General features: G+C 46.5%; 1 protein-coding gene across 1 annotated transcript in view; it reads left to right on the forward strand.

Moving 5' to 3' along the window:
* The first annotated feature begins 10,907 nt into the window (after positions 1–10,907).
* SLAMF1 (signaling lymphocytic activation molecule family member 1) overlaps positions 10,908–27,562 on the forward strand; it is a 46,682-nt gene continuing 30,027 nt past the window's right edge. Inside the window, exons 1-3 of the mRNA XM_070395780.1 lie at positions 10,908–11,019; positions 23,751–24,074; positions 26,854–27,141. Coding sequence (XP_070251881.1) covers positions 10,944–11,019; positions 23,751–24,074; positions 26,854–27,141 — 688 coding nt within the window. The 5' untranslated portion in view covers positions 10,908–10,943. The remainder of the gene's footprint in view (positions 11,020–23,750; positions 24,075–26,853; positions 27,142–27,562) is intronic.

Raw genomic sequence — 27,562 nt, forward strand, 5'->3', positions numbered from 1 at the left:
TGGTTTTTAATTGCTTTTTTCCTTTCTGTTCTCTGATTGAGTGGTCTTTTCTACCCTGTCTTATAATTCACTGATCCAACCCTCAGCTTCCCCTAATCTGTGTATTCCTTCCAATGTGTTCTTTATTAGTGCTATGTCATTCTTTTTTTCTGACTGTTATTTTTTCATAATTATCTTTTCTCATGCTGTTGAGCATCTTTACCATCATTACTCTGAACTCTATATCAGATAAATTTCTTATCTCTCTGATTTATCTCTTCTTCTGGAGAATTCTCTTGTTCCTTCATTTGGGGGTGGTTGACTTTTTGTCTCCCCATTTTTGAGTTTGTGTTTATGTATCAGTAGATCTGCTGCGACTCCCAATCTCTAGTGCAGGACAATGTCAGACACTGTTTCTGATTGTCTCTGAGTCCCCTGTTTGGGGCTATCAGAAATCCACAGCTTGTGGCTCCCTCTGCTGGGGTTGGATGCCTTTGGAAAGGACAAGATATGCACCAGGGTCTTCTTTTCCTAGCCCTAGGCTCAGAAGATCAGACAAAGACTCAAAGCCTCCAGAGATCTGCTTCTGCCTGCAGTCTGATTGTTAGCAGCCTTGATTGGCCTTAGGCCAGTGGTCGGCAAACTGCGGCTCGTGAGCCACATGGGCTCTTTGGCCCCTTGAGTGTGGTCATGAAGTTTCAATTGCACTATATGTGTGCACCCGTATGTGGTATTTTGTGGAAGAGCCACACTCAAGGGGCTGCAGTTTGCCGACCACTGCTTTAGGCCATGGACCACAGGGTAGGGCAAGAGTTCTTCCAATAGGGTGTGGTAACTGCCTTTCCCCCAGGCCAAAACCACCTACATAGCAAAGGTCCATAGAAGAAAGATGTCCTCTGCAGCATGAGGAAATGATTCCGCACAGGAAACCCAGGTAGCTACCCTCCAAGCTCCAACCCTAGAGTCCCCAACCCTGAACTCTCCTCACACAGCTCCAGTTCACTCTGCCCTCCCTCTGCCAGAGCTCAAGGTGCGTGGCTGCACAGGAAATTTTGTGCATTGACCCTTTAAGAGGATGCCTGCATTTCCAGTTGTCTCTGGCTGCAGACAGCAACCCTGCTGCTCTTCACAGCCAAGTGTTATGTGAGCTCCTTTCTCAGTTCTGGTGCTCTGAGTTCTCAGTGGGAACCCCCTTCAGCTGAGAAATCTCTCTGCACCTTCAGCTGCTGTCTGTGGGAGCCCGGGCACCCCTTTCGAGTCTCCACACTTCTTACCAGCCTCTATGCTGTTCACCACTTTCCGTCCATGGTTATCAGCTTCTCCCCAGCTAGTCTTCAGTTGATTTTTCAGTGTGATTTTTCTGTATTTTAATTGTATTTCCAGTTTGGTCCTGGGAGAGTGTCAGTGTAGGTTCTACTCACTTGGCCGCCATTTTTAATCTGAGGTTCATTATTTAATTCCTCATGCCCATCTCTAGGAAATCACAAGAATGATCGGCACCAAATGAAAAAATGACTACCACGTGCCAGGCACCTTGCTTGCATTAATATCATTTAGTTCTCTCAACAGCTCTGTGAGGTGGGTCCTCCTCTTAACTATGTTACTGCTGAGAAAAGGCTCAGAGAGATTGAATAACTTGTCCAAGGTTGGATGGTTTATAAATAACAGACCAGGAGTCTGAACCCAGGTCTCTCCAACCACAGAGCCAGAGTTCTGAATCAGTCTACTCTAGTGCCTTCAAAACAGAGATTTGCAAACTTGAAAGCAGTTGTGACAAGGTAAGAAAACTATGGAATTTTTTCTTTTTTTAAAAAAGAATTTTTCAATGTTGTATTACATTTGCAATTTTAAAAAGAGGCAACAAAATTCTAATGTTTAAAAATCCCTTTTCCTATGCTGCTCTTAACTAGAAATGATGCTAAAAAGTCATTCAAGTGGTTTATGATTAAGGGTCTTAGTCCTTGTATAATTACATCATTAAAAGGTGTTTACTAGTAGAGTCACTTTTTAACCCAATTGAATGGTTTTCTCATGGTTAGTGCCAGGGTGGATGGATGGATGGATGGATGGATGGATGGGTGGGTGGATGGATGGAAGGATGGAAAAGAGGAAGCTATAGGACTTCCTCCATGTGCTTCATTTGGGACCATCGCCACAGTTCATTGCTTTCTCTAGTGATTCCAGCTAGAATTTTTCACTGAAGCTTTCTAATCTATAAGCTTGGTTTTACAAACTGCTCAATTATCTTAGCTTTTTCCTCTTTCCTGGACTGACTTCACGTCAGCCTGCCTCATTGGTGCGACAACACAGGACTTCCTGTTCTTGGCTCCATACATGATCTTATGCAGCATGCAACTCCCACTTCCCCAGATGTCTCTGTGTCTCAGGGAATCACCTGGTGGTTAGGGACTACAGCTCTTCAGAGAGAAAGGAATTAATCTTGCTCCCTATCAGCTTTTGCAGGAAGAGTGCTCAGTAGACTTGCCAAAGAACCTTCTAGGACTGTTGAAGAGGAGAGCTTCATTTGAGTTTTGTTTGAAGGGAGGAGCTGGCTGACAGTGGTTTTCCAGTATTTCTAAGATACTTCGGAAATTATTGTCGTATTTATCACTAAGTCAATTGGTCAGAGCTATGGGAAGCAATGTTTGGTGCATAGAAAAGGTCAGAGGCTGACCTTAACCCTGTTCCTTCCTAGAAGGAGTGGTATGGTGTGGGTATTTCCCTTTCCTAGCAGCTTATGCCAATAGAAAGCAGGCTAGCAAACTTCACGGCTGCCATGTAGGATCATTTGAGGAATACTAGGAAGCACCCCTAACCCTACCAAGAATGCTTCTCAAAGAGCTGTGGAGACTGCAGGGACATGCGGAGTTCAGGGTCAGTCTAAGGAAGATCCCAGAAGTGGAGAGATCCCCGCATATTGGCTTTGGGGTCTGGAAAGATGGCAGGAGCATCAGTCGAACTGACAAGAATTTGGGGAGGAAATCTTCAGATTATCCTCCGGACTCCAGTGCCCTGAACTGGATTTGAATTCTGTAGGAGACAGTGGGGTGGGAAACTTGGTGAAGACCTTGGAGTGGGCAACCTCAGCACCACAGACCAGGTTAGGGCCAGAGGGCACTTCCAGTGGGCATCCTGTCTTCACAGGCCACACTGAGCCGTGTCCCCAGCTCACCTCCCTGGGCCTAGGTTACACAGCACATTCATCAGCTCAGGAAGGTGACTGGCTGGCATGGATTCTTAGGGTAAAAATACTGGATAAAGCCTGGGCCTGGGTCTGAGCTAGAGCCACCTCATAGCCTAGTTTCCTTTTGTCCCCCCTCAACCCTTATAACTCCCACTCACAACAGAGCTGTCTGGTTGACTGGTTTGCTCAGTCTCCACATCAGACACCTGTCCCTGTGGGCTTCCTCATCTCACCCGACAGGGTGTTTTTTCCAGTGCTTTCCCCAGACCAATTTAGACTCTGTGATCAGGTCTCCTAGGAGATGTTTCAGAGTTGGGGGAAATTTTGTATTTTCGTTTTATTTTTTACTTATTTTTTTTACTTATTCAGATAAATGTGCTTATCATGGCTCCAAGTGGCCAAGTGATCTGGCCTGCCCTTCAGTTACCTGACCCTGCAGGTCTGTCTCATGTTATAAGGTCAGAGGCTTTGATGAGGATGACAATTGGCTGAAAGGCCAGAAGGCTTGGGGCAGCCCAACACCAGGCACCCGGAGGCAGGTCACTTTGCCACATCTTGCCCAAAAGTGTCAGGAGACTAACAAGTCTTAGCGGCATGTTACCAATTCCATTACACTTCCCATGAAACATGGCCGCTGGGACAGACAGAGGTAAGGGCAACAGGAGAATCCTGGGGGATCACTGTTTCCTGCCCCTCACCTCCATCATCTGTGACAAACAGCAATCCCTTCCCTGTGGCTATGCGGAGCAGAGCCCACCCTGAGATGGAGGAAGATCACATGCTTGTGGAAAACAGCTGCACAATGAGACCATCTGCCACTCTTAAGTAGGAGGGTCTAACCTGCCGTATATTAGTAATTTGTGTCCTTTGTCTTTTTCTATAATTTAGGTTTATCAATTTTGCTGATCTCTCAAATATCATTGATTTTGTGGGTTTTTTTTGTTTTTTTTAAAATATATTTTACTGATTTTTTACAGAGAGGAAGGGAGAGAGATAGAGAGTCAGAAACATCGATGAGAGAGAAACATCGATCAGCTGCCTCCTGCACATCTCCCACTGGGGATGTGCCCGCAACCAAGGTACATGCCCTTGACCGGAATCGAACCTGGGACCTTTCAGTCCGCAGGCTGGCGCTCTATCCACTGAGCCAAACTGGTTTCGGCATGATTTTGTGTTTTCAATTTCATTGCTTTCTGGGTGTGTTTTTTTCTGCTTACTTTGAATTAATTTGCTCTTTTTTTTCTAGTTTCTTTTTCAATTCTTTATTGTTTAGAATATTACATATAGTATTACATATATCTCCTTTTTCTCCCATTGACCTCTTCCTGGCCATCCCCACCTCCCAGCACATACCTTCAACCCTCTAGTGCAGGGGTCCTCAAACTACGGCCCACGGGCCACATGCAAATGCAAATATTGTATTTGTTCTCATTTTGTTTTTTTACTTCAAAATAAGATATGTGCAGTGTGTATAGGAATTTGTTCATAGTTTTTTTTTAAACTATAGTCCGGCCCTCCAACGGTCTGAGGGACAGTGAACTGGCCCCCTGTTTAAAAAGTTTGAGGACCCCTGGTCTAGTGTCTGTGTCCATTGGTTATGCTCATATGCATGCATACAAGTCCTTTAGTTGATCTCTTACCCCGTCTCTCCTCCCTCCCTCTTCACTTTCCCTCTAAGTTTGACAGTCTGTTCCATGTTTCTCTGTCTCTGGATCTGTTTATGTTCATCAGTTTAGATTATTGATTTTTAGGTATTTCTTTTCTAATATATGCATTCAATGCTATACATTTCTTTGTAAATGCTACTTAGCTGCATTCTACAAATTTTGATAATTTGTGTTTTCATTTTCATTTTGTTCAAATATTTTAAAAATTGTGTTGGGATTTCTTTCTTTAACCCACGTGTTATTTAGAAGTGGGTTGTTTAATCTCCGTTGGAGTCTCTGGTTATTCTTCTTTTATTGGTATCTAGTTTAATTCCACTGTGGTCTGAGAGCAGATATTGTATGACTCCTATCCTTTTAAATAAGTTAATGTGTATTTTGTGGACAGGAAGATGCTCTGTTTTGGTGAATGTTCCTTGCAAGCTTGAGAAAAAATGTGTATTCTGCTATTGTTGAATGAAGTACTCTGTAGACATTCATTATACCCAGTTGACTGGTGGTGCTGTTGAGCTCCACTGTGTCCTTACTGATTTCCTGTCTGTTGGATCTGTCCATTTCTGATAACAGGGGTGTTGAAATCTTGAATTATAATAGTAGACTTATCTATTTCTCCTTGCAGTTCTATCAAGTTTTGCACACATGTTTGAAGCTCTGTTGTTAGGCACAAACATGTTAAGGATTGTTATGTCTTCTTAGAGAATTGATCCCTTTGTTATTGTGTAATGTCCCTTTTTTTCTCTGATAGTTTCCCTTGCTTTGATGTCTGCTCTGTCTGAAATTAATATAGCTACTTTGCTTTCTTTTGATGAGTGCTAGCATGTTTTTTCTTTCTCCATCCATTTACTTTTAATCTTTATGTGTCTCTATACTTAAAGTGGGTTTCTTGTTGACAACATATTGTTGAGTCTTGTTGTTCTTTTAAAATGTATTTTTAGGGAGTCGACCAAGATGGCGGCGTAGGTAAACACCGGAGACCGCTGCCGCAAACAACCATTTCAAAAATACAACTAAAAGACTGAACGGACATCACCCAGAAACACAGGAAGGCTGGCTGAAGAGAGACTCTACAACTAGAAGGAAAGAGAACAGCAAATCGAGGCTCAGAGGCGGCGCAGTGTGGAAAATACAAAGGTACCGAGGTGCGCGCACAAAGCGGGCTGGTGGCTGAGGGCGCGGTTGTCGTTTTCTGTCGGGAGTGAGTCTCAGACTCTGGGCTCCAGATCCGGGCGAGTCTCTAGGGACCCAGACTCAAACGGGAGAAGCGGGATTACCCGGCATCAGTTGGAACCTGAGGGCAGCTTTCTCTCCGAGGTTTGCAGCGGCTGCCGGGGTTCTGAGAAGCAGAGCCTCTGGGAACGAGACTGAGCGTGGCCATAACTGCTCCCTCCGCCCGCCCTGTTGATCCCGCCCCGCCCAAAGCCTGCGCACAGCCATTTGCCGATCGCCTCAGGCAAAGGCTGGATTAGCGCCTCCCCAGAAGGCAGACGTTTTCCGCACAGCTGATTCCTATAGCCAGTCGGCCTGAGGGTCAAATCCCTCTAGTGTTAACTACAACAATTAAGGCTTGGCTAGAACAAGACTGCGCACAGAGACCACAAGGGGGTGCACCAAGAAAGCATAAAAGATGCGGAGACAAAAAAACATGACAGAAATGGAGGATATGGAGCTAAGAATCGCAATTTTGAGGGCTTGCCATAAATTTGTGCAGAGCCTCACGAAAACTAATGAGACCCTCGATGCTACGATAAAGAAATTAGAAAGTAAGCATACACGGACTGAAATAAAGAATATTATACCCAATAGCAGACCAGAGGAGTACAATAATCAAACCAAAGATTCGACAAAAAACACCCAATTGGAAAAGCAAAATGAAAAAAGAATCCGAAAGTGTGAAGATAGTGTAAGGAGCCTCTGGGACAGCTTTAAGCGGTCTAATATCAGAGTCATTGGAGTGCCAGAAGATGAGAGACAGCAAGATATTGAAAACCTATTTCAAGAAATAATGGCAGAAAACTTCCCCCACCTGGTGAAAGAAATGGACTTACAGGTCCAAGAAGCGCAGAGAACCCCAAACAAAAGGAATCCAAAGAGGACCACACCAAGACACATCATCATTAAAATGCCAAGAGCAAAAGACAAAGAGAAAATCTTAAAAGCAGCAAGAGAAAGAGGCTCAATTACCTACAAGGGAATACCCATACGACTGTCAGCTGATTTCTCAACAGAAACTTTGCAGGCCAGAAGGGAATGGCAAGAAATATTCAAAGTGCTGAATACCAAGAACCTACAACCAAGATTACTTTATCCAGCAAAGCTATCATTCAGAATTGAAGGTCAGATAAAGAGCTTCACAGATAAGGAAAAGCTAAAGGAGTTCATCACCGCCAAACCAGTATTATATGAAATGCTGAAAGGTATCCTTTAAGAAGAGGAAGAAGAAGAAAAAGGTAAAGATACAAATTATGAACAACAAACATGCATCTATCAACAAATGAATCTAAGAATCAAGTGAATAAATAACCTGATGTACAGAATGAACTGGTGATTATAATAGAATCAGGGACATAGAAAGGGAATAGACTGACTATTCTTGGGGGAAAAAGGGGTGTGGGAGATGCGGGAAGTGACTGGACAAAAATCATGCACCTATGGATGAACACAGTGGGTGGGGAGTGAGGGTGGAGGGTGGGGTGGGAGCTGGAAGGAGGGGAGTTATGGGGGGAAAAAAGAGGAACAAATGTAATAATCTGAACAATAAAGATTTAATTTAAAAAAAATGTATTTTTATTAATTTTAGAGAGGAAGAGAGAGAAATATCAATGATGAGAGAGAATCATTGATTGGCTGCCCCTCACATGCACCCCATTGGGGATGGAGCGTGCAACCCAAGCATATGCCCTGACCAGGAATCGAACAGTGACCTCCTGGTTCATAGGTCGATGCTCAACCACTGAGCCATGCCAGTCGGGCTGTTGAGTCTTGTTAATCCACTCCAACAATCTCTGTCTTTTGGTTGGTTCATTTAGACCATTGACATTCAGCGTGGTTATTGATGTAGTTGACTTAATATTTGTCATATTTCTTACTATTTTCTATTTGTTATCCTTGTCTTTGTTGTTATTATTACCTTCCACTCCTTTTCTGCCTTTAGTGGTTTTTTATTTTCCCTCCTTTCTTAGTGTATTAGTTGTACTTTTTTTTTTAGTGGTTGCCTTAGATTTTGCAATATATATTTACAACCAATCCAAGCTCACTTGCTGCTTCATGGGTAGTGTGAGTACTTTATAATTTAAAAATCCTAATTCCTCTCTCTATTCCCTTATATCATTATTGTCATACATTTCACTTATATACAAGCACAAATGAATATATATATATATTTTAGAGGCCCAGTGTATGAATTCATGCATCAGTGGGGTCCCTCAGCCTGGCCTGTGGGATTGGGCCAAAACTAGCTCTCCGACATCCCTCAAGAGGTCCAGGATTGTGAGAGGGCACAGGCCAGGCCAAGGGACCCCACCAGTGCATGATCGGGGCCAGGGAGGGACACGGGAGGTTGGCCAGCCAGGGAGGGACCGCAGGAGGGCTCCAGGGCATGTCTGGCCCATCTCACTCAGTCCTGATAGGCAAGACACTAGCAGCAATCTAACTTACCAGTAAGAGTGTCTTCCCTCTGGTGGTCAGTGCACATAGCAACTGGTTGACCGATCAACTGTCTACCCCCTGGTGGTCAGTGCATGTCATAGTGACTGGTGGACCAGTCAACTATCTTTCCCCTGGTGGTCAGTGCACATCATTGCGAGCGGTTGAGCAGCCTTAGCATATCATTAGCATATTATGCTTTGATTGGTTGAATGGCCGACCTGACACTTAACATATTAGGCTTTTATTATATAGGATTTATATACATACACACTAATACATATATATGATATATACTTAAGCACACATAATTGAATACATTATTGCTATTATTTTAAACAATGTGCTATCTGTTAGATCAATGATGAATAAGATAAATACAAGTTTTTATTTTACCTTCATTTATTCCTTTTCTGATGCTTTTCCTTTATTTATGTAGATCTGAGTTTCTGATCTATAATATTTTCCTTCTTCTTAAAAAAACTTCTTTTAACATTTCTTACAAGTCAGCACTACTGGAAATGAATTCCCTTAATTTTTGTTTGTCTAAGAAAGTCTTTATTTCTCTTATTATCCTGATCTCCTTATGGAGGTCCATTTGGAGAGTGAGTTTAGCTGTTAAAATGGACTTTAAAAACATTAGCCTGGTGCCCTAGCTGGTTTGACTCAGTGGATAGAGCATCAGCCTGTGGACTAAAGGGTCCTGGGTTTGATTTTGGTCAAGGGCACAAGCCCAGGTTGGAGGCTCAGTCCCCAGTGGGGGGTGTGCAGGAAGCAGCCCATCAATGATTCTCTCTCATCATTGATGTTTCTATCTCTCTCTCCCTCTCCCTTCCTCTCTAAAATCCTATAAAATAAAAGCCTAATATGCAAATTGTCCCCTCAGGCGGTCATTTGGCCAGGAGTTTGACCAGGAGGCCGGGAGTTCGACCACTCACTATGATGTGGCACTGACCACCAGGGGGCAACATGGAACATAGCAGGAGTCAGCGATGCAGCACTGGCAACAGGTGGCAGTGGAAGTGCTGCCGGCCCCGATGGGCCCCAATGAGAGCAGGACTGCAGCAGGATAGTGGAGCAGGTAAGCAGGTGGCGCCAGGCCAAGGTGGGTGCAGGTGGGGGCCCAATTGCCCCGCCGATCACCCTGTAGAAAGTGACAAGCAGCAGCAGGGGGCAGGGTTGGTGCCCAGCTCCCAGGCACTGAGGGAGCCAGGTAGGGGTCCCAGCCCCAACCAATCACCCTGCAGGTGGGATGGTGGATCATGTGAAGGGGCGACACCAGACCAAAGCGGAGTGCCAGGCGGGGCCGTGGGGCTGCGAGGCTGGGGGCGCAAGCTGGGGCTCAATCTCTGTAGGCCACCCCGAGGGACCCCACTCGTGCACGAATTCGTGCACCGGGCCTCTAGTAAATAATATATTTTATTTTAAAAAACACACAAAACAAAACACTAGCCTGGTCTTTTAAAGACTCCTTGTGAACACCATAATAACATCTTTCCCAGGTTTCATTCTTATAGCATAACTCATGGAAAAGCACATGGGCTCTAATTCTGTTACTTCTCCTCAATAAAAATTTAGACACAGGCCCTGACCGGTTTGGCTCAGTGGATAGAGCGTCGGCCTGCGGACTGAAGGGTCCCAAGTTCGATTCCGGTCAAGGGCGTGTACCTTGGTTGCGGGCACATCCCCAGTAGAAGGTGTGCAGGAGGCGGCTGATCATTGTTTCTCTCTCATCGATGTTTCTCACTCTCTATCCCTCTCCCCTCCTCTCTGTAAAAAATCAATAAAATATATTTTTTTAAAAATTTAGACACAAGCTAAAAAATAAAGGCGGTCCCTCCAAACAACCACAGAGCTCACTAAATGCTACCACCTTGTACCCAGCAGGGAAGCTGGGTTTCTGACGGCTGATCTGCACTTGCCCACCCACCTCTCTACGACTGACAGCGGGACTTGCCTACATGTAGAGGTGTTCTCTGAAAGTATGGAACAAATCAGAAACAAGAGGTCCTTTGACTCATTAAAGTTCAGTCATCCACGTCCCACTTGACCTGCCTCACCCAAATTTGGGAGTGATCTGACAAAACTTCCTTTCCTTTGAACTCTAGGAAGAGTTACCACTCAGAACTGCCCAGAAATCTTGGTGGCCCCTTTCCTGGAGACAGCTAATAGGAGAGCGCATTTCTGCGGTTGTACCAGGGTTTGGCCAAAGTGACCACACAGCCCCTTTCCCGGCTTTATGGTCTAAGCACCTGACTCGGACTTCTTGGGAACAACAAAATGATTTAAGGCCTGAGGGGGATGAGCAATTCACTAGATCAAAAAGTCCCGTTAAGACAGGAAGCCTGCTGGTTCCTGATGCCTGGTCTAGTCTGCAGAGTCAGGACTGCCCGGTAGAGTTCGCTTCTGCCGTGCCGTTTACAAGCAGCTGCCGCCCGGGCTCCTCTCATCAAGCTCCTTCCTTCTCTTCACGGATGGATCCCAAGGGGCTTCTCCCCTTGAACGTCCTGCTGTTTCTCTCCCTGGCTTGTGACCGGAGCTGTGGAACAGGTGGGTGTCTGTGTGTGTGAGGGTTGGAGCCCTGGTGTTACTTGCCATGGAGTCAGCTAGCCCCGGGGACTGGCAGGAGGCGCGGTGGCGAGGGGCTGTGGTTCAGCTGCCTCTTCCTTAGGGACTGGCTGGGAGTTTCATCTGCCTCTTTCGAACGGGAAGGAACACTGTGAGTTCCTGTGGCCCGGGTTCCGAGGAAAAAGGGAGCTCTGAGCCAAAGGCACAGGTCACCATCTAGACCAGCCTCTCTGGTGACAGGCTCTGGTCAGTCCTGGTTGAGTGGGTGGTTTTGTGTGATGTCCTTCTGGCAAAGAACCAGGCCAAGAGCTTGAGATGGGGAGACGGGGCTCTGGGAGAAAATGGCTCCCACACCCTGGCCCTGGACAGGGTCAGAAACATGGTCCAACAACAAGGGAGGACTGTCGTTGGAAGAGAGGGTAGAAGCGAAAATCCCAGGCATTTGGTTGAGAACAGGGTGGCCACAGGGCGGTTGGACCGGTGGCTACTTTCCTGGAAGAGAAGGTTCCAAGGCAGCAAGAGGAGAGAGGCCAGGGTTTCTGGTTTTCTGGTTACAGTTAGTGGTCAGGGCAGCTTCAGCTCAGGCCAGTCACACGGCAGAGCACTCGGACGGGGCTCTGCCCCTGTCTTTCTTGCCTTCTGAAGGCTAGCTGATGTTCTCTGTTTGGTAGCATCAGGGCTGTGGAAAAAGGTATTTGAGAAAGAAAAAGCCAAGCAAGAAGTGAACTTTGGGTTCACTGGGTATTGGGGTGAGTCTCGTTTCAGCTTAAAGGCCTTGGGACTTTAATTAGAGTGTGGGAGGCAGCCTGAAGTGTGCGTGGGGGGAATCCGGAGCCTCCGTGTGTTTTGTGCTTGGGGTTTTCAAGACAGTACATCCATTATGGACTCCTCCAGGAAAATCCCAGAGACATGCCTGGGAGACCAGAGGGGCTGCCAGACTCCCAGGTGGAAAGACCTTCCTGGCCCCACTTTTCCTCAGAATCAGGCAGACCCATGGCTCTTGCTGCCCGATGTCTGGGAGAGGAATAACTGAGCTCAAGGCTCAGAAAGCCAAACTGAATCACAGGAAGGGCCTTCCTGGGTGCAGCCTATTTTCAACTCCTTCCTTTTTAGAACACCTCTAAGTGACTGTGGTAAGGTTTTTCATTTCTGTGCTTTCTTGCCTCCTGGCACATGACGTCTCAGGTGCTACTGACAGCTGTTCCACTCAAGACTGTGGAGGTCACTGGTTAGTGAGTAACAGCCCAGCCCCCATAGGGTGTGTCTACCCAATCAGCAGTGGCTCCCTTCCTTCCATTCTGTCTTCTCTGAAATATGCACACCACTTTTAAAGTGTATTTATTTTTAAATACACACCCTTCTGTGAAACCCCAATAAAACCCAGACAGAAATGTTTTGCAAGTGGGACAGATCAGGAGACCAAGATGGCGGCGTAGGTAAACACCGGAGACCGCTGCCGCAAACAACCATTTCAAAAATACAACTAAAAGACTGAACGGACATCACCCAGAACCACAGGAAGGCTGGCTGAAGAGAGACTCTACAACTAGAAGGAAAGAGAACAGCAAATCGAGGCCCAGAGGCGGCGCAGTGTGGAAAATACAAAGGTACCGAGGTGCGCGCGCAAAGCGGGCTGGTGGCTGAGGGCGCGGTTGTCGTTTTCGGTCGGGAGTGAGTCTCAGACTCTGGGCTCCGGATCCGGGCGAGTCTCTAGGGACCCAGACTCAAACGGGAGAAGCGGGATTATCCGGCATCAGTTGGATCCTGAGGGCAGCTTTCTCTCCGAGGTTTGCAGCGGCTGCCGGGGTTCTGAGAAGCAGAGCCTCTGGGAACGGGACTGAGCGTGGCCATAACTGCTCCCTCCGCCCGCCCTGTTGATCCCGCCCCGCCCAAAGCCTGCGCACAGCCATTTGCCGATCGCCTCAGGCAAAGGCTGGATTAGCGCCTCCCCAGAAGGCAGACGTTTTCCGCACAGCTGATTCCTATAGCCAGTCGGCCTGGGGGCCAAATCCCTCTAGTGTTAACTACAACAATTAAGGCTTGGCTAGAACAAGACTGCGCACAGAGACCACAAGGGGGTGCACCAAGAAAGCATAAAAGATGCGGAGACAAAAAAACATGACAGAAATGGAGGATATGGAGCTAAGAATCGCAATTTTGAGGGCTTGCCATAAATTTGTGCAGAACCTCACGAAAACTAATGAGACCCTCGATGCTACGATAAAGAAACTAGAAAGTAAGCATACACGGACTGAAATAAAGAATATTATACCCAATAGCAGACCAGAGGAGTACAATAATCAAACAAAAGATTCGACAAAAAACACCCAATTGGAAAAGCAAAATGAAAAAAGAATCCGAAAGTGTGAAGATAGTGTAAGGAGCCTCTGGGACAGCTTTAAGCGGTCTAATATCAGAGTCATTGGAGTGCCAGAAGATGAGATACAGCAAGATACTGAAAACCTATTTCAAGAAATAATGGCAGAAAACTTCCCCCACCTGGAGAAAGAAATGGACTTACAGGTCCAAGAAGCGCAGAGAACCCCAAACAAAAGGAATCCAAAGAGGACCACACCAAGACACATCATCATTAAAATGCCAAGAGCAAAAGACAAAGAGAAAATCTTAAAAGCAGCAAGAGAAAGAGGCTCAATTACCTACAAGGGAATACCCATACGACTGTCAGCTGATTTCTCAACAGAAACTTTGCAGGCCAGAAGGGAATGGCAAGAAATATTCAAAGTGCTGAATACCAAGAACCTACAACCAAGATTACTTTATCCAGCAAAGCTATCATTCAGAATTGAAGGTCAGATAAAGAGCTTCACAGATAAGGAAAAGCTAAAGGAGTTCATCACCACCAAACCAGTATTATATGAAATGCTGAAAGGTATCCTTTAAGAAGAGGAAGAAGAAGAAAAAGGTAAAGATACAAATTATGAACAACAAACATGCATCTATCAACAAATGAATCTAAGAATCAAGTGAATAAATAACCTGATGTACAGAATGAACTGGTGATTATAATAGAATCAGGGACATAGAAAGGGAATAGACTGACTATTCTTGGGGGTAAAAGGGGTGTGGGAGATGCGGGAAGTGACTGGACAAAAATCATGTACCTATGGATGAACACAGTGGGTGGGGAGTGAGGGTGGAGGGTGGGGTGGGAGCTGGAAGGAGGGGAGTTATGGGGGGAAAAAAGAGGAACAAATGTAATAATCTGAACAATAAAGATTTAATTTAAAAAAAAAAAATAAAAATAAAAAAAAAAAAAAAAAAAAAAAAAAAAAAAGTGGGACAGATCAGCCATGACAGAGTCACCCAACCAAGAAACCCAGTTCTTCTAAAATCAGTACCATCTCCCCTTCCCATCTCCCTTCAGCTCACCTTCCAATTCCCAGTCAGAATTGTAAAAATCAAAAATTTCACATGGCTCAGTGGTTGAGCATCAACCTATGAACCAGTAGATCATGGTTTAATTCCCTGTCAGGGCACATGCCCAGGTTGTGGGCTTGGTCCCCAGTAGGGGGCGTGCAGGAAGCAGCCAATCAATGATTCTCATCATTGATGTTTCCATCTCTTCCTCTCCTTTCCTTTCTGAAATATCTATGTACTGGAGGCCTGGTGCATGAAATTTGTGCACGGGAGTGGGTCCCTCAACCCAGCCTGCACCCTCTCGCAATCTGGGACCACTGGCTTCTAACCGCTCACCAGCCTGCCTGCCTGATCGCCCCTAACCACTCTGCCTACCTGCCTGATCACCTCTAACCATCTCTGCCTGCTGGCCCGATGGCCCCTAACTGTCGTCCCCTGCCAGCCTGATCACCCCTAACCGCCTCTGCCTCAGCCCCAGCCACCATGGCTTTGTCTGGAAGGAGGACTGTATGACCGGAAGATGTCCGATCAACCCAGTCTAATTAGCACATTACCCTTTTATTAGTATACACACACACACACACACACACACACACACTAGAGGCCTGGTGCACGAAATTCATGCATGGGTGGGGTCCCTAGGCCTGGCCGGCAATCAGAGCTGGGCTGGAGAGGAGGCAATAGGCTCCAGGCCGGGCACAGAAGGAACAGACATCGACGCCACCATTGTCGGCGCCCCACCACCGCACAGTTCCCCACCTCCCCCCTCCTCCTTCCCTTGCCACCACACCGCCACCACGGCAGGCAGGTGGCGGGCCGATCGGGCCCTGCTGGCAGCGGGGAGAGACAGAGCACGGGAGGTTGGCCACCGGCCCCAAGGAGGGAGCCAGCCCTCAGTCCTCTTGGGAAAGGGGCCACGTCTGCTGCCACCCACCCCCAATTCCCCGTCCCAGCCCAGGGGCCAGCCCCAATTGGATCATCAGGGCCTGCCAGCCAGGGGGAGGGACCATGGCCCGTTGGCCGGCTGGGAGAGGTTGGCTGTGGGAGTGCACTGACTACCAAGGGGCAGCTCCTGCATTAAGTGTCTGCCCCCTGGTGGTCAGTGAGCATCATAGGGACCGTTCATTCTGGTGGCTTAGGCTTTTATATATAGATAGATTTTTTTTTTTTTTTTAAGTTCATGGCCCTTCCCTCAATAAAGTGAATTTCCCATCCCCCCTATGGTACTTTTAAAAAAATAGACTTTATTTTTAGAGTAGTTTTTGGATTCACAGAAAAATTGAGGCAGAAGTACAGAGAATTTTTTCCCTACCCCCCCCGCCCCCCCCCCCCCCCCCCCCGCCACACACACACACACACATGCACAGCCTCCCTTATTATCAGCATCCCCCACCAGAGTGGAACATTTGTTACAATTGATGAATCTACCCCAATAGCATGTTTTATTCCTTCATGCAGGTCCTCTCCACCTCCTCTCCACACACGGTGGGTGGGGGAGATGAGGGACAAGTAAATGTGGGTTCTAGACTTGGTCCAACCCAGTGTATATAACAGTCTTGGGCCCATTTTATCTCAATATGTAGATCTAGGCACTTTTATTTCTCAAAAGCTTTAATAATGCCACCACCATCTCTGTCTCCAGCACTGGACTGGAAACAAAAACATCAGGGCTATTTGTTTTATCATAGATTGACCTGGGACCATCCCATTCAGCAACTATGTATTAGGATGCATGATGTGGCAGGCACGGTGAGAGGTTTGGGGGGAGCAAAATGAGCAAACACAGCCTCTGCCAGCACCTGACACAGAGTCTGGTCCATGAGAGCTCTTACACACATGTCTGTGGACTGAGAAATGACAGCATGTGCCTCTGCTTACTACTTACCAGGCACTGTTCTAAGTGCTTCATGTGTATCATTCATCTAATTCTCAGGCCAACCCTAAGAGATATGTTTCAATTGTTACTACCATTATCCTATATAATAAAGAGGTAATATGCAAATTGACCCTCACTCCATCACGCCATCATAAGATGACTGTGCCCACAGTGGAAGCAGGGTTCCTGTAACACAAGATGGCTGCACCCACAGCTGAGGCGGGGTTCCCGTAACAAGCCAAAATGAGCGAGCAGCAGGGACCTGAGGCTGCGTGGAGCTGGGCCGGGGGACTTGAGGCTGTGCCCCCCCACCCAGTGGGGTTTGATGGGGGACCTCAGGCTGCACCCCCCATCCAGTGGGGATTGAAGGGAGACCTCAGGCTGCATCCCCCACTCTGGCACCGGGTCAGGGGACCTCAGGCTGCGTCCCCCACCCTGGCACTGGGCTGGAGGACCTGAGGCCACAGCCCCCAGCCCAGCGGGGCTTAACGGGGGACCTGAGGCCAGGCCCCCCACCCTGGCACCAGGCAGGGGGACCTGAGGGTGTGCTGGGGGACCTGAGGCTGCGCCCTCCACCAGGAGGGCTTGACAGGGGTAAGGCCGGCTAGGTCTGGGTCTCGCGCGATTTCATAGTGCATGCAGGTGGGCGGGGACTTGACTCTGGGTCTCGCGGCATGCCCCAGACTCTGACAGGAGGAAGGTTTTCATATACATTTTACTAATTTTCTTTCATCTCTAACACTTCTATTATAGAGAAAGGGCAAATAGCAACATTAAAATATTTCCTCTAATTAATTCCCTTTTAATGTGCATGAATTTCATGCACTGGGCCACTAGTACTTTTATAAAAGAGGAAAGAGAGGCACAGAGTAGTGTAGCAAAGTTTCTCTGAGGTCACACAGCCTGACCCCAGAGGCCTCAATGAAAAACTGGATGAACTTGTGTTTAGGGAGGGGAGGAAATGCTAAAATTTGTATCCAGGTCTCACAGTAAAAATTAGAATGTGCTATCTATAATTGAAGCGTATGAGTTGACTTGAATTGAATTGAAATGAATCGAAGTATAAGAATTTTTAAAAGATGAGAAAAGTTGATAAAATCATAGAAGAAAGTAGAGGGCATTTGGAAGTATTTGATCTAGAATTTGGAAAGTGGATAGAAACTTCTTTCATTGTGTAAGTTTTCATTTAATAACTTGGTTTACAGGTTTGTTTATTGCAAGAGTATCACATGTACATCTAAAAAACTTCGACAATACAATGGGGTGAAAAATGGACACAAATCTCCCTTCCTTACCCCTCATGGAGGAACTCTATTACCAATTTCTTTCATGTCCTTCCAAATATATGTGTCTGGCAGGTTGGATTGTTATAGGCCTTGAAAAGAGTACTCTAGGTGAGGGCACTAATGTAGAAGTGAGGTGTGTGAGTGTTCAGAGAAAATGGTCAATGGTCTGTTGTCCCCGAAACCTAAGGTTCATAGCTCAGCCACTTCCATCTCCTCACCTGGCAAGTGGGGAGAAAGGTCCCCATCATTTCTCTCCATTTTACATCTCTTAGGAATGTTATAAAGATGGAGAGAGTATATTCTTCTTTTGGAGAGAGGAGAACTTAAACTCTTGTCATTTGTTCATTCATTTAGCTCATTCAGCTGTGTCATTCTTGGGCTACAAGGATTTATTGAGCTCCTACTATGTCCCAAGTGAGTTAGGATTACAGCAGCGAACATGGCTGTCACAGTCCCTATTCTTGGAAGCTTCTAACTGAGTAAAGATGATGGGCCTTGAACCAGAGTTAAAAGCATGATGACTGGTATGAAGGAGAGGGGCAGAGGACACAGGAAGCACACGGCAGGAAACCCTGGTGTCAGAGGCAGGGGCAGGATGGAAGGTGCTAGCCAGGCAAACACAGGGTGGTACCAGGCTTTCCGGCTGGGGAGTGGCGAGTACAGATTCTCCAGGACAGAAAGACCCAGCAGGACCGAGGACTGGGAACGGAGGATGGCTGGTGGGACTAGAGTTGAAAAAGCAGCCCTGGGCACATTATCCTTTCTTTCTGGCCCTAGATTTGCCGTAGGAACTGTGAGGCTCTGTGAGTCCTGCCTCTTCTCTACCTGAAACAAGTGCGGTAGCAAGATGCTACCAGCGCCTGTGAACGTACTGGGTGAGGTGGGGTGGAGTGGGGTGGGGGTGGGGGTCTCATTAGGCAGAATCCAGTCATGTGAAAGGGTTGGTTCCATGCTACTGATCTCAGGAAACTATCCATGGCCCCTGTGAATCACTCTAGTTTCTGAGTAGAGTGACCCTGGAAGGAAAATGAGTCGGTGCTAACAGCTACGTGTTCCGTCCAGGCCCTCTTGGTAAACAGGAATGACTGAATCACAGACCCCCCGGAAAGCACCCGTCAGGCAGCAGCCTCGGGAGCGGGGACTCCGCTGAAGGCCTGTGTCACCCTCTTTAAAGTCCCCACTTGTTTTCCACTCACGCTCAGGTGGCGATGATTTCAAGGCTCCCCCCGCCACCGCCCCAGTCACTTACACAGAGTTGTTACCTCATCATTCTTTTGTGGTTGTGGGCTGCGAGGGTCTCTTCCTAACCAAGTTTTGATTCCACTTCCCATGACTGAGTGAGCACAAACCACTCAGCCTGTTTTTCTCATCTGCCCCCTCTTTTCTTTTCCACTTTCCCCTCCTACTTCCTTTCCTTGATTTTTTTCCTACTCCCTCTCTCATCCTTTGTCCCCTCCTCCCCACTCTCCATCAATTCTGAGTTTTCACTGTCACCGTGGTGCAGGGGGGGTTGGGTTAGGTGGGGGTAGGGGCACTCGGGAGATGTAAGGGATGGGGGAGGGTTATGGTGTGAGAAGGGGAATCGTTTTCAGTTCTTTCCTCGTCGTGTCCAAATTGGTCTAAACATATAGACAGTATGCGAGTGACTTTTAATCTTGTTTTGAAGTTCAGGCCCCTGTGAGATATGACATTTATGGATGTGTTCCCAGAAAAAATGTCCACATGCTTATCTGCCCAACATTTTGTACATAATTTCAGGGGACTCCACAGGATGTTTCTTCTTGCACATATGGTTCTAATTTTCTATCCTTCCTTTATATGATGAAGTTTAAGTTCAGGATGCAAGAGGTTACTTTCTTGGGTTCTGTACCTGCCATGTCATCTGGACGGTCAGGCATTCATTAGGGTGCTTGCAATATGCTTCACAAATTATCTTTGTAAAAACACCAAGACCAACACCAGCTTTCCTCATCAGCATTCCTCAGCTAAACAACAAGCTTTCCTCACCAGCATTCCTCAGTTAAACAAGAGAACATTCTGTTTTCAGAGTTAATATATTAGCAATATTTTAAAAAAGCAAATGCCTAACTGCCTTTCTCACTTTTCCTCAATAAGTATGAGTCTCAGCCACTCTAATCCTGATGCTGGCCGAGGTAGATTGCTTTTTCCCCTCCTTTCCCCCTCCCTCCAATCTCTAATCTCTAGTCTGATGTTATTTGGGCCCTCACAGCTTTAGGATTTCAGGATAGTTGGGTATCAAGAACATTTCGGCCAGTCTGTCCAATTTCCCAACCACCCATCTTAATCACAAGTTAATTGAGTCTTTTCTAGGTGGCTACATCACTTAAGCAAACCGTTTTATTTTTCTTTTCTGACTTTTCTTATCAACTAGAACAATCTATGCTCTCTCTCTGAGTCATGGGCTCCTTCTTTTATGAACATTAGCATGGTTACATTATTGAGATCAGTTATCTATTGGGCAAGGCTAAATAAGAGAAATTCCAGTCAGATAACATGGCTTTCGGCATTCATAAATTGAACAGGCATTCATTAAAAGCCTATTGTGTGCCGACCACTGTGGTAGGTCCTAGGGACAAAGCAATGAACAAAATATGATTCTTCCTCTTGAGGAGTTTGCATCCTAGTGGGAAAGACAAAAATAAAATAAACAAATAAACAATCTAACATCAATTAAGCAACAAGGACAGCATTCTGTTTTCAAAGTTGATATATTAGCAATATTTAAAACAGTGATAAGTACAACAAGAAGGGGGATGCTATTTTGTTTATTTGGGGGGGGATGCTATTTTAGACAGGGAGGTCAGAGTACGTCTCAGAAAAGATCATGTTTTATCAGAAACCTAAAATAAAGTGAGGGAATGAGCTATCCAGATATATAAAAGAAAGTGAGAGAGAGAGAGAGAGAGAGAGAGAGAGAGAAAGAGAGAGAGAGAGAGATGCAAAAGTTCCAAACTAGAAATGTTCTTGAGTAAAGAAACAGCCAGAGTCAGGATGTCCATAGTGCAGAGAGCACACAGCAGGGAGAGGGAAGGAGATGGAGTTGGAGCAGTACTGGGGGCTGGGTTATCCAGAGTCTCTGAAGCCAGAACAAGGACTATGAATTTCTATTCGATGGGTGCTAGAAAGCCCTAGAAGTTGAAAAGCAGTAGAAACAACATTGGACATAGTTTTAAAAGATTACCCAGTCCATCGTATGCATGTAGGAGATTAGTTGGAAGACAATGGCGGGGCCCAGGCCTGGAACAGGGGGTCCCTCGGGGGTGAGGACAACGGAGCCCAACGCACTGGGGTGTTTGCATACATGATTCCGGAGACCAGGTTCAGAGACACAGATCCAAGTTTATTAAGGAAGTACAGCCGTATATAAAGGGGTAAGCTGCCAATAGAACAGGGACACGCTTGCTATGTTATCCAATGGGCATGAGGGTCGGGGTTAAGAGTAGGTGGCTCTTGGAGATTTGTCAGGCGGGCGTTTCCACTTCCTGGTGTGCCAAGGAAACATGTTTGCTGGAGTGTGCTCACAGCATTGCATCGGCCACAGCACTGAGATAAATCTCTTGAGCTCTGCCCACACAGGCCAATGATGATGGTGGTAGAAGCGAACGAGGTTGGAAGAGCTGGGATGCCAAATGTATTTTGAAGGCACAGCCAACAGGAATTGCTGTTAGACTGAAAGTGGAGTATGAGGAAGAAAGGAGTCAAGGATGATTCCAGTATCTCTGCCTGAGAATGTGCGGGGAAATTGGGAAGCAGTTTGAGGAAGGGGCTTTGGAATCAAGTTCATTTGGTAAGTGAGAGATGCCTTTAGACCTCTAAATACTGAGGAGTACAGCGAAGGGTGAGAGAGATATCTCTAAGCATTCCAGAAAGAGGTTGAACTGTGTAACTAGATGAGTGTGGGTGGGAAAAAAGAAGAGGTCTGAGTGTGAGTCCTGAGATGCTCCCATACTTAGAGGTTTTTAAGAGCAGAAGGTTCCAGTCAAGAAGACTGAGAAGGAGCAGCCAATAAAATGGAAAGAAAATCAGGAGAGTGTAATGTTCCAGAGGCCAAGGAAAGACAGTGCTTCAATGAGGGAGTGATGTACTGTGTCAGGTGCTCCTGAGACAGCAAGAGGGGGATGGAAAAGTGACCTGGCGTCATGGAATGCACAGCCGCCCTGACAAGAGTGATTCCAGGAAGCAGGAAGGAAGAATGCCTGTTCGGAGTGGGTACAAGAAAAAAATGGGTCAGGAAATGGAGACAGGAAATAGATGCACACCTAAAAGGACTCTGTGATCATGAAAAATAGAGAAATGGGGAAATGGCTGGGGAGAGACCTGGGATCAGGGGATGGTTTTTTTAAGATTAATAAAATCACATGTGGGTATGTTGTGTTAATGGAAATAACCCACACATATCAAATCACAATAAAACCCATGATGCGAGGGGTGGGGCAATTGTAGGAACAAAGCCTTGAAGTAGGTGAGTGCTCCATGAAGGAGGAAGCTAGCCTTCCCTGGGAGCATAGGCAACCCATCCAGGTAGGTAGGTCACCTTGGTGGTGCTAATTAATGGAAGTTCTCTTTTTATTTCTTCTATTCTTCAGTGAAATCGGAAGCAGGGTCGTCAGCTGAGGTTGTGGGTTTGAGGAGAGAAGATGTGTTAAATAGTCAACAGTGGGATCCCTTAAATTGGTTTGAACGGTTTGGGGTTTTTACAGCTGTTGTTGCTTCTGCTTTTTGTTGTTGTGAATCCTCACCCGAGAATATTTTTTTTCATTGATTTTTTTTTTAAGAGAAAGTGGAAGAGGGGAGGGGAGAGAGAAGCATCAATGTGAGAAAGATACATCAATTGGTTGCCTCCCCACATGTGCAATGACCAGGCTGGGCATCAAACCTGAAACTCAGGCATATTCCTTTGACTAGGAATTGAGCCACACTGGCCAGGACAGCTCCACTTTTTTTTTTGAAAAATAAAATAATTTCTTACCCTCAACATGATTAACTATCTTGAGGGTTTGGGGAGGGCTAGGAAACCACAGTTTCAACACTGGGCTCAAAACCTCCCTGACTCCACCTTCCTCAGACTTTTCTCATTTCCATTGTCTGAAATGACACTCTTGTAACCTTGGTCTCCTGGGCTCACGAGCTCAGAATCACTTCCAGTTGCTCTCCATCTGTGCCAGGCCAGCATGGCCAAGGGTGAACCTGAGGAGGGACGGTGAAGGATTTAAAGAAGACAGACAAAGAGAATACAACTGGGGCTTGGAGGATCTTCCATGCCTGGATGAGGACACAGAGAGATCCAGCCTGCAAGCTGATGCTTTACTTTATAGTCTGATTATAACAGCATTAACAAGTATACAAATGTTCTTGTTTTGGCAACACTTGCTGCACCTCCCACAGCCCATTCACTACTTAGGAAAGAATTAGGGAGGGCTGCAAGGTCAGGCTTAATTATGCTAGGAGAGCTCTGCCCTCCAGGCTGGGACTTGTTTGTGGCCCTGCCACAGGTCAGTCCAAGGAGGCTTAATCCTATAGCCGCTCCCTACATCCATCCTTCAGAGTACATAGTGGTGAGAAGCCTGGTGAAGGAATTACCAGACCTGGATTCCAGTCCAGTTACCAGTTATGTGATTTTCAGGAAGTCATTTAACTTCTCTATGCCTTAGGTGCCTTAACTATAAATCTCAGTTGATAGAATTCCCTCCCTGGTCAAAGAAACCCAGTGTCCTAGTTAGTTTATACAGCTCTATAATAAGTAACTTTAAAATTTCCACTGCAATATTACAAATACAGCAGGGTCCTCTTGACAGTCTTTATAGATCACTAAGGCCTGGAAAGCCTACTCTGCCATTCCTGACCCACGCACCACTCGCCAAGCCCCACACCCTGGCATAGCGTTGTATCTTCCTGGGGGTAGAGGCAATTTTTTCTCACTTAAACAAAGGCTCTGGATATAAAGTCACTTCACTGCAGAATTAAACTAGAGTCTAGGTTCTTCTGAATCCATCTAGTGCTTTACTGAGCCTTTCTTATCCCAGCCCCTCTCAAAGGCACCCAGTTTGTATATCTTAGGTTCTGAGGTTCCTTTGAATTCCCAGGGATCCTGACCACCATGTGATTCTCAAAGGCCCCCATAATAAGGGACTGTCTTCTTCTTCCTCCCACAGGTTGCCCAACCATCTTTGGGCAGTTGGGAAGCAGTGTGCTGCTGCCCCTGATACCTGAAGGGATAAGTAGGAGTATGAACAAGAGCATCCACATGTTCATCACATGGGCAAAATCACCGGGAAACAGGTCCAGTAAGAAAATCGTGTCTCTTGATCTGCCAGAAGAAGGCTCTTCACGCTACCTGGAAGATGGCTATAAGTTTTACCAGGAAAACTTGAGCCTGGAGATCCTGGAAAGCAAAAAGGAGCAGGAGGGCTGGTACACTATGACCCTGGAGGAAACAAATTCAGTCCAGCACTTTTGCCTGCAGCTGAAGCTCTATGGTAAGAATGGTTGCTTCTCCACACTGGAGGGCCATGATGGTCCCTTGCCTAAGATCTAAGGCTTCTCTCAGACGCAAAGAATAGTCAGAAGAGGGAGCATGTGAAAGATCACCTAGTCTGGGGGTATTTAAACTGTGCTTCAGAAGGAAGTGTTAGGTTCAAAAATCTTCCTTGTCTGAATTGTACATTGGTGGTAGCTGATTAGCATAGTCACCCTGACCCCACTTTCCCAAAGTGCTGGGGCTGACCACCAGACACTGAGTGACGGATGAATGATTATTCTGACACATGTTTCTGTGAAAGAGAGGGCTAAGGGACTGTCTGGCTAAAGGAACCAAACAGCCCCGTTTGCCTGACTCCTTTGGCTTAATTGTAGCAACAGCTTGAACTGAAATTAACTTCTAGATACTATCAGCAGGGTAAGCATCCTTGAGAAAACACATGCATCTGCAGTGTCCTTTAAGCAAGGACGTCTGAAGTCTAAACATAGATTCCAATAAAACACCCATGGGCTCAGACTTGTTTGGAAAAGTCAAGTCGGGGTCTGCCACCTTCGACAAGGTTCCCCTAGAGCAGCGGTTCTCAACCTGTGGGTCGTGACCCCTTTGGCGGTCGAACGACCCTTTCACAGGGGTCGCCTAAAACCATCGGAAAACACATGTATAATTACATATTATTTTTGTGATTAATCACTATGCTTTAATTATGTTCAATTTGTAACAATGAAAATACATCCTGCAGATCAGATATTTACATGACGATTCATAACAGTAGCAAAATTACAGTTATGAAGTAGCAACGAAAATAATTTTATGGTTGGGGGTCACAACATGAGGAACTGTATGAAAGGGTCTCGGCATTAGGAAGGTTGAGAACCACTGCTCTAGAGGCCTCCGACCTTTCCGAGAATCCTCCTTACAGACTTTCCAACCAACTCCTGTGCTTCCCACACCAAAGGAAAAGAGCACAGCTGCCTGTGGGCCAGGGGCCTGGAGCCCTGAGAGTCTCAATTTGCAAGTAAGATTTTGTTTTTTTTAAAAGGTGGCTTTTTTCCCCCTGATTTTTAAAAGTTTGAATAGCACTGATCAAGCTCCACCTCTCATAGATTGAGGACTGAAATCCAGAGAAGTGGTTTGTACAAGCTTTCACACATCTGTGTGGGTGGTGGGAGAAGGAGAGCTGAAACTCAGCCCACGCAGCATCCTCCAAGCCTTGTGCCCTGGCCAAGCATTGCATTTTCCTGGGGGAAGAGGGAACTTTTTCTCATTGAAACAAAAGCTCTGGTTATAAAGTCACTTAACTGCAGAATTAAACTAGAACCTAGATCAGTGATGGCGAACCTATGACACGCGTGTCAGAGGTGACACGCGAACTCATTTTTTTGGTTGATTTTTCTTTGTTAAATGGCATTTAAATATATAAAATAAATATCAAAAATATAAGTCTTTGTTTTACTACGGTTGCAAATATCAAAAAATTTCTATATGTGACACGGCACCAGAGTTAAGTTAGGGTTTTTCAAAATGCTGACACGCCGAGCTCAAAAGGTTCACCATCACTGCCCTAGGTTCATCTGAATCCGAGGCCAGTGCTTCACTGAGCCTTTTTAATCCCAGCCCCCCTTGAAGGCACCCAGTTTGTATCTCAGCCTCAGAAGTTTCCTTGAATTCCCATGGGCCCTACCACCATGTGGGCTGTCCTGCTGCCTTGTCTCTGAGGATGGGACAGGAAGCTCCACCTACTCCTCAGCATTTCTTTGAAATCCTCAAGTCCCTACAGGAGAGACAGAAATACCTTTCTCACCCTTTCCCTGCCCTAGAATTCCTTTTCCTCCAAACAGTGTACGCAGAATTCCTCCAGCCCTCCAGCAAGTACCCGGGAGTCCTGATCAGTCGCATGGTGGTCCTGGCACAGGCTGCTGTGAGCGTGGAGGCTATACGTCATGCATATTCCAGAACAGTTCACCCGGCCTTTGTGACATTTTGTGATCAAATTCTTTCCTTGGAAAATATGGTCTCTGCAGCCATGATATTCTCAAGTTGAAGGAAGAAGCTGGATTTTTCAGTCAGACAGGCTGAGGTTCAGCTCTCAGCGTGGCTGCCTATCAGCTGGGTGACATTAGAAAGGCACTCCACTTCCCTGGGACTTAGTTTTCTCGCCTGTAAAATGGGAATAAGCATAACCAGGGTTGTAATCTTAAGAAAGTTTTTAGGAAGATTAAAGAATGCGATGAATGTAAAATGTCAGCATTGTGCCTGTCCTATAGTAGTTGCCAAATAAATAAAACCTTTTCCTTTCCCTTGCCGATTGCATGGCATTAGAGTGAGATAGATCAACGAGGCCTCTACTTCAGGCATTCTAAAGCACTGGACACACACACACACACACACACACACAAATTCTACCATGAAAAGTCATTCTTTTAGGTCTTGGAGGTGATACTTTAGCCAATGACAATTAAACCTGTGGGGCATTTATTAACAGCAAACTCCACAGATAGAATACAGAGCAACCCAAATCAGGAACATCGGGGAAGGCCAGGGGATCCACTGAAAGACAATGTTTTTCTTCTCTATTTTATCCCACGGTGGTCCAGGCAAGGAGCATGTGGGGAGAGGGGGATGGTGCGGACCTGTAGGTCCCTGCTAGAAATAAGTCACACTTGCAGACCCACTGGGAGGGAACATACACGAGGCTGCATTTTCTTCTAATAAAAAGATTAAGTCAGAATCTCAGGGGGCTCATGACAGTGATGACTCCCTTTCTCCCCTCATGACAGAGCAGGTCTCCACCCCAGAAATTAAAGTGCTGAACTGGACCCTGGAGAATGGGAACTGCAGCTTGATGCTGGCCTGCACGGCGGAGAAGGGGGACCACGTGGTTTACGGCTGGAGCACGGAGGCAGGCACCCACCTGCTGAGTGCAGCAAATGGCTCCCACCCTCTGTACCTCACCCTTGGCCCCCAGCACGCGGACGATAACTACACCTGCACTGCAAGCAACCCCATCAGCAACCGTTCCCAGACCTTCACCCCGTGGTCCAGCTGCAGCTCCTATTCCTATTCAGGTGAGTGGTGGCTAGCGTGCCACCTTAATGCTATGGGCTCAGCCCCACCTGGACCAATCACTCTGCTTCTATAGCCACGGCCTTTACCTGGGTAGCAACGCTACATATTGTCTCTAGTTTATAAAAGCCTCCCATGTGTACTCAGGGAGTGCTCTCTGCCCATCATGACGAGGGTGGCATTATTACACTCAGTTCACAATTGAGGAAACCAATGAGAAATGATGGAGGCAGACCCAGAGCCCTGGTCTCCAAGTTACGATCCTTCTTCTCTCCTCTCTCGTTGGCTCCAGTCAGCAGGGGTGGCCAGGTGAGGGGGTGCAGGTGGCAGGTACTGACTCCCACATCCCTGCTCCACCAATGGTGGGACAGTTCTATACCGTCAATAAGTACTTATTGATCACCTAGGCCCGTGGTCGGCAAA

The sequence above is a fragment of the Myotis yumanensis genome, unplaced genomic scaffold (assembly GCF_028538775.1).
Source record: "Myotis yumanensis isolate MYYU_CA2020_CCGP unplaced genomic scaffold, mMyoYum1.0.hap1 SCAF_17, whole genome shotgun sequence".
Lineage (NCBI taxonomy): Eukaryota > Metazoa > Chordata > Mammalia > Chiroptera > Vespertilionidae > Myotis > Myotis yumanensis.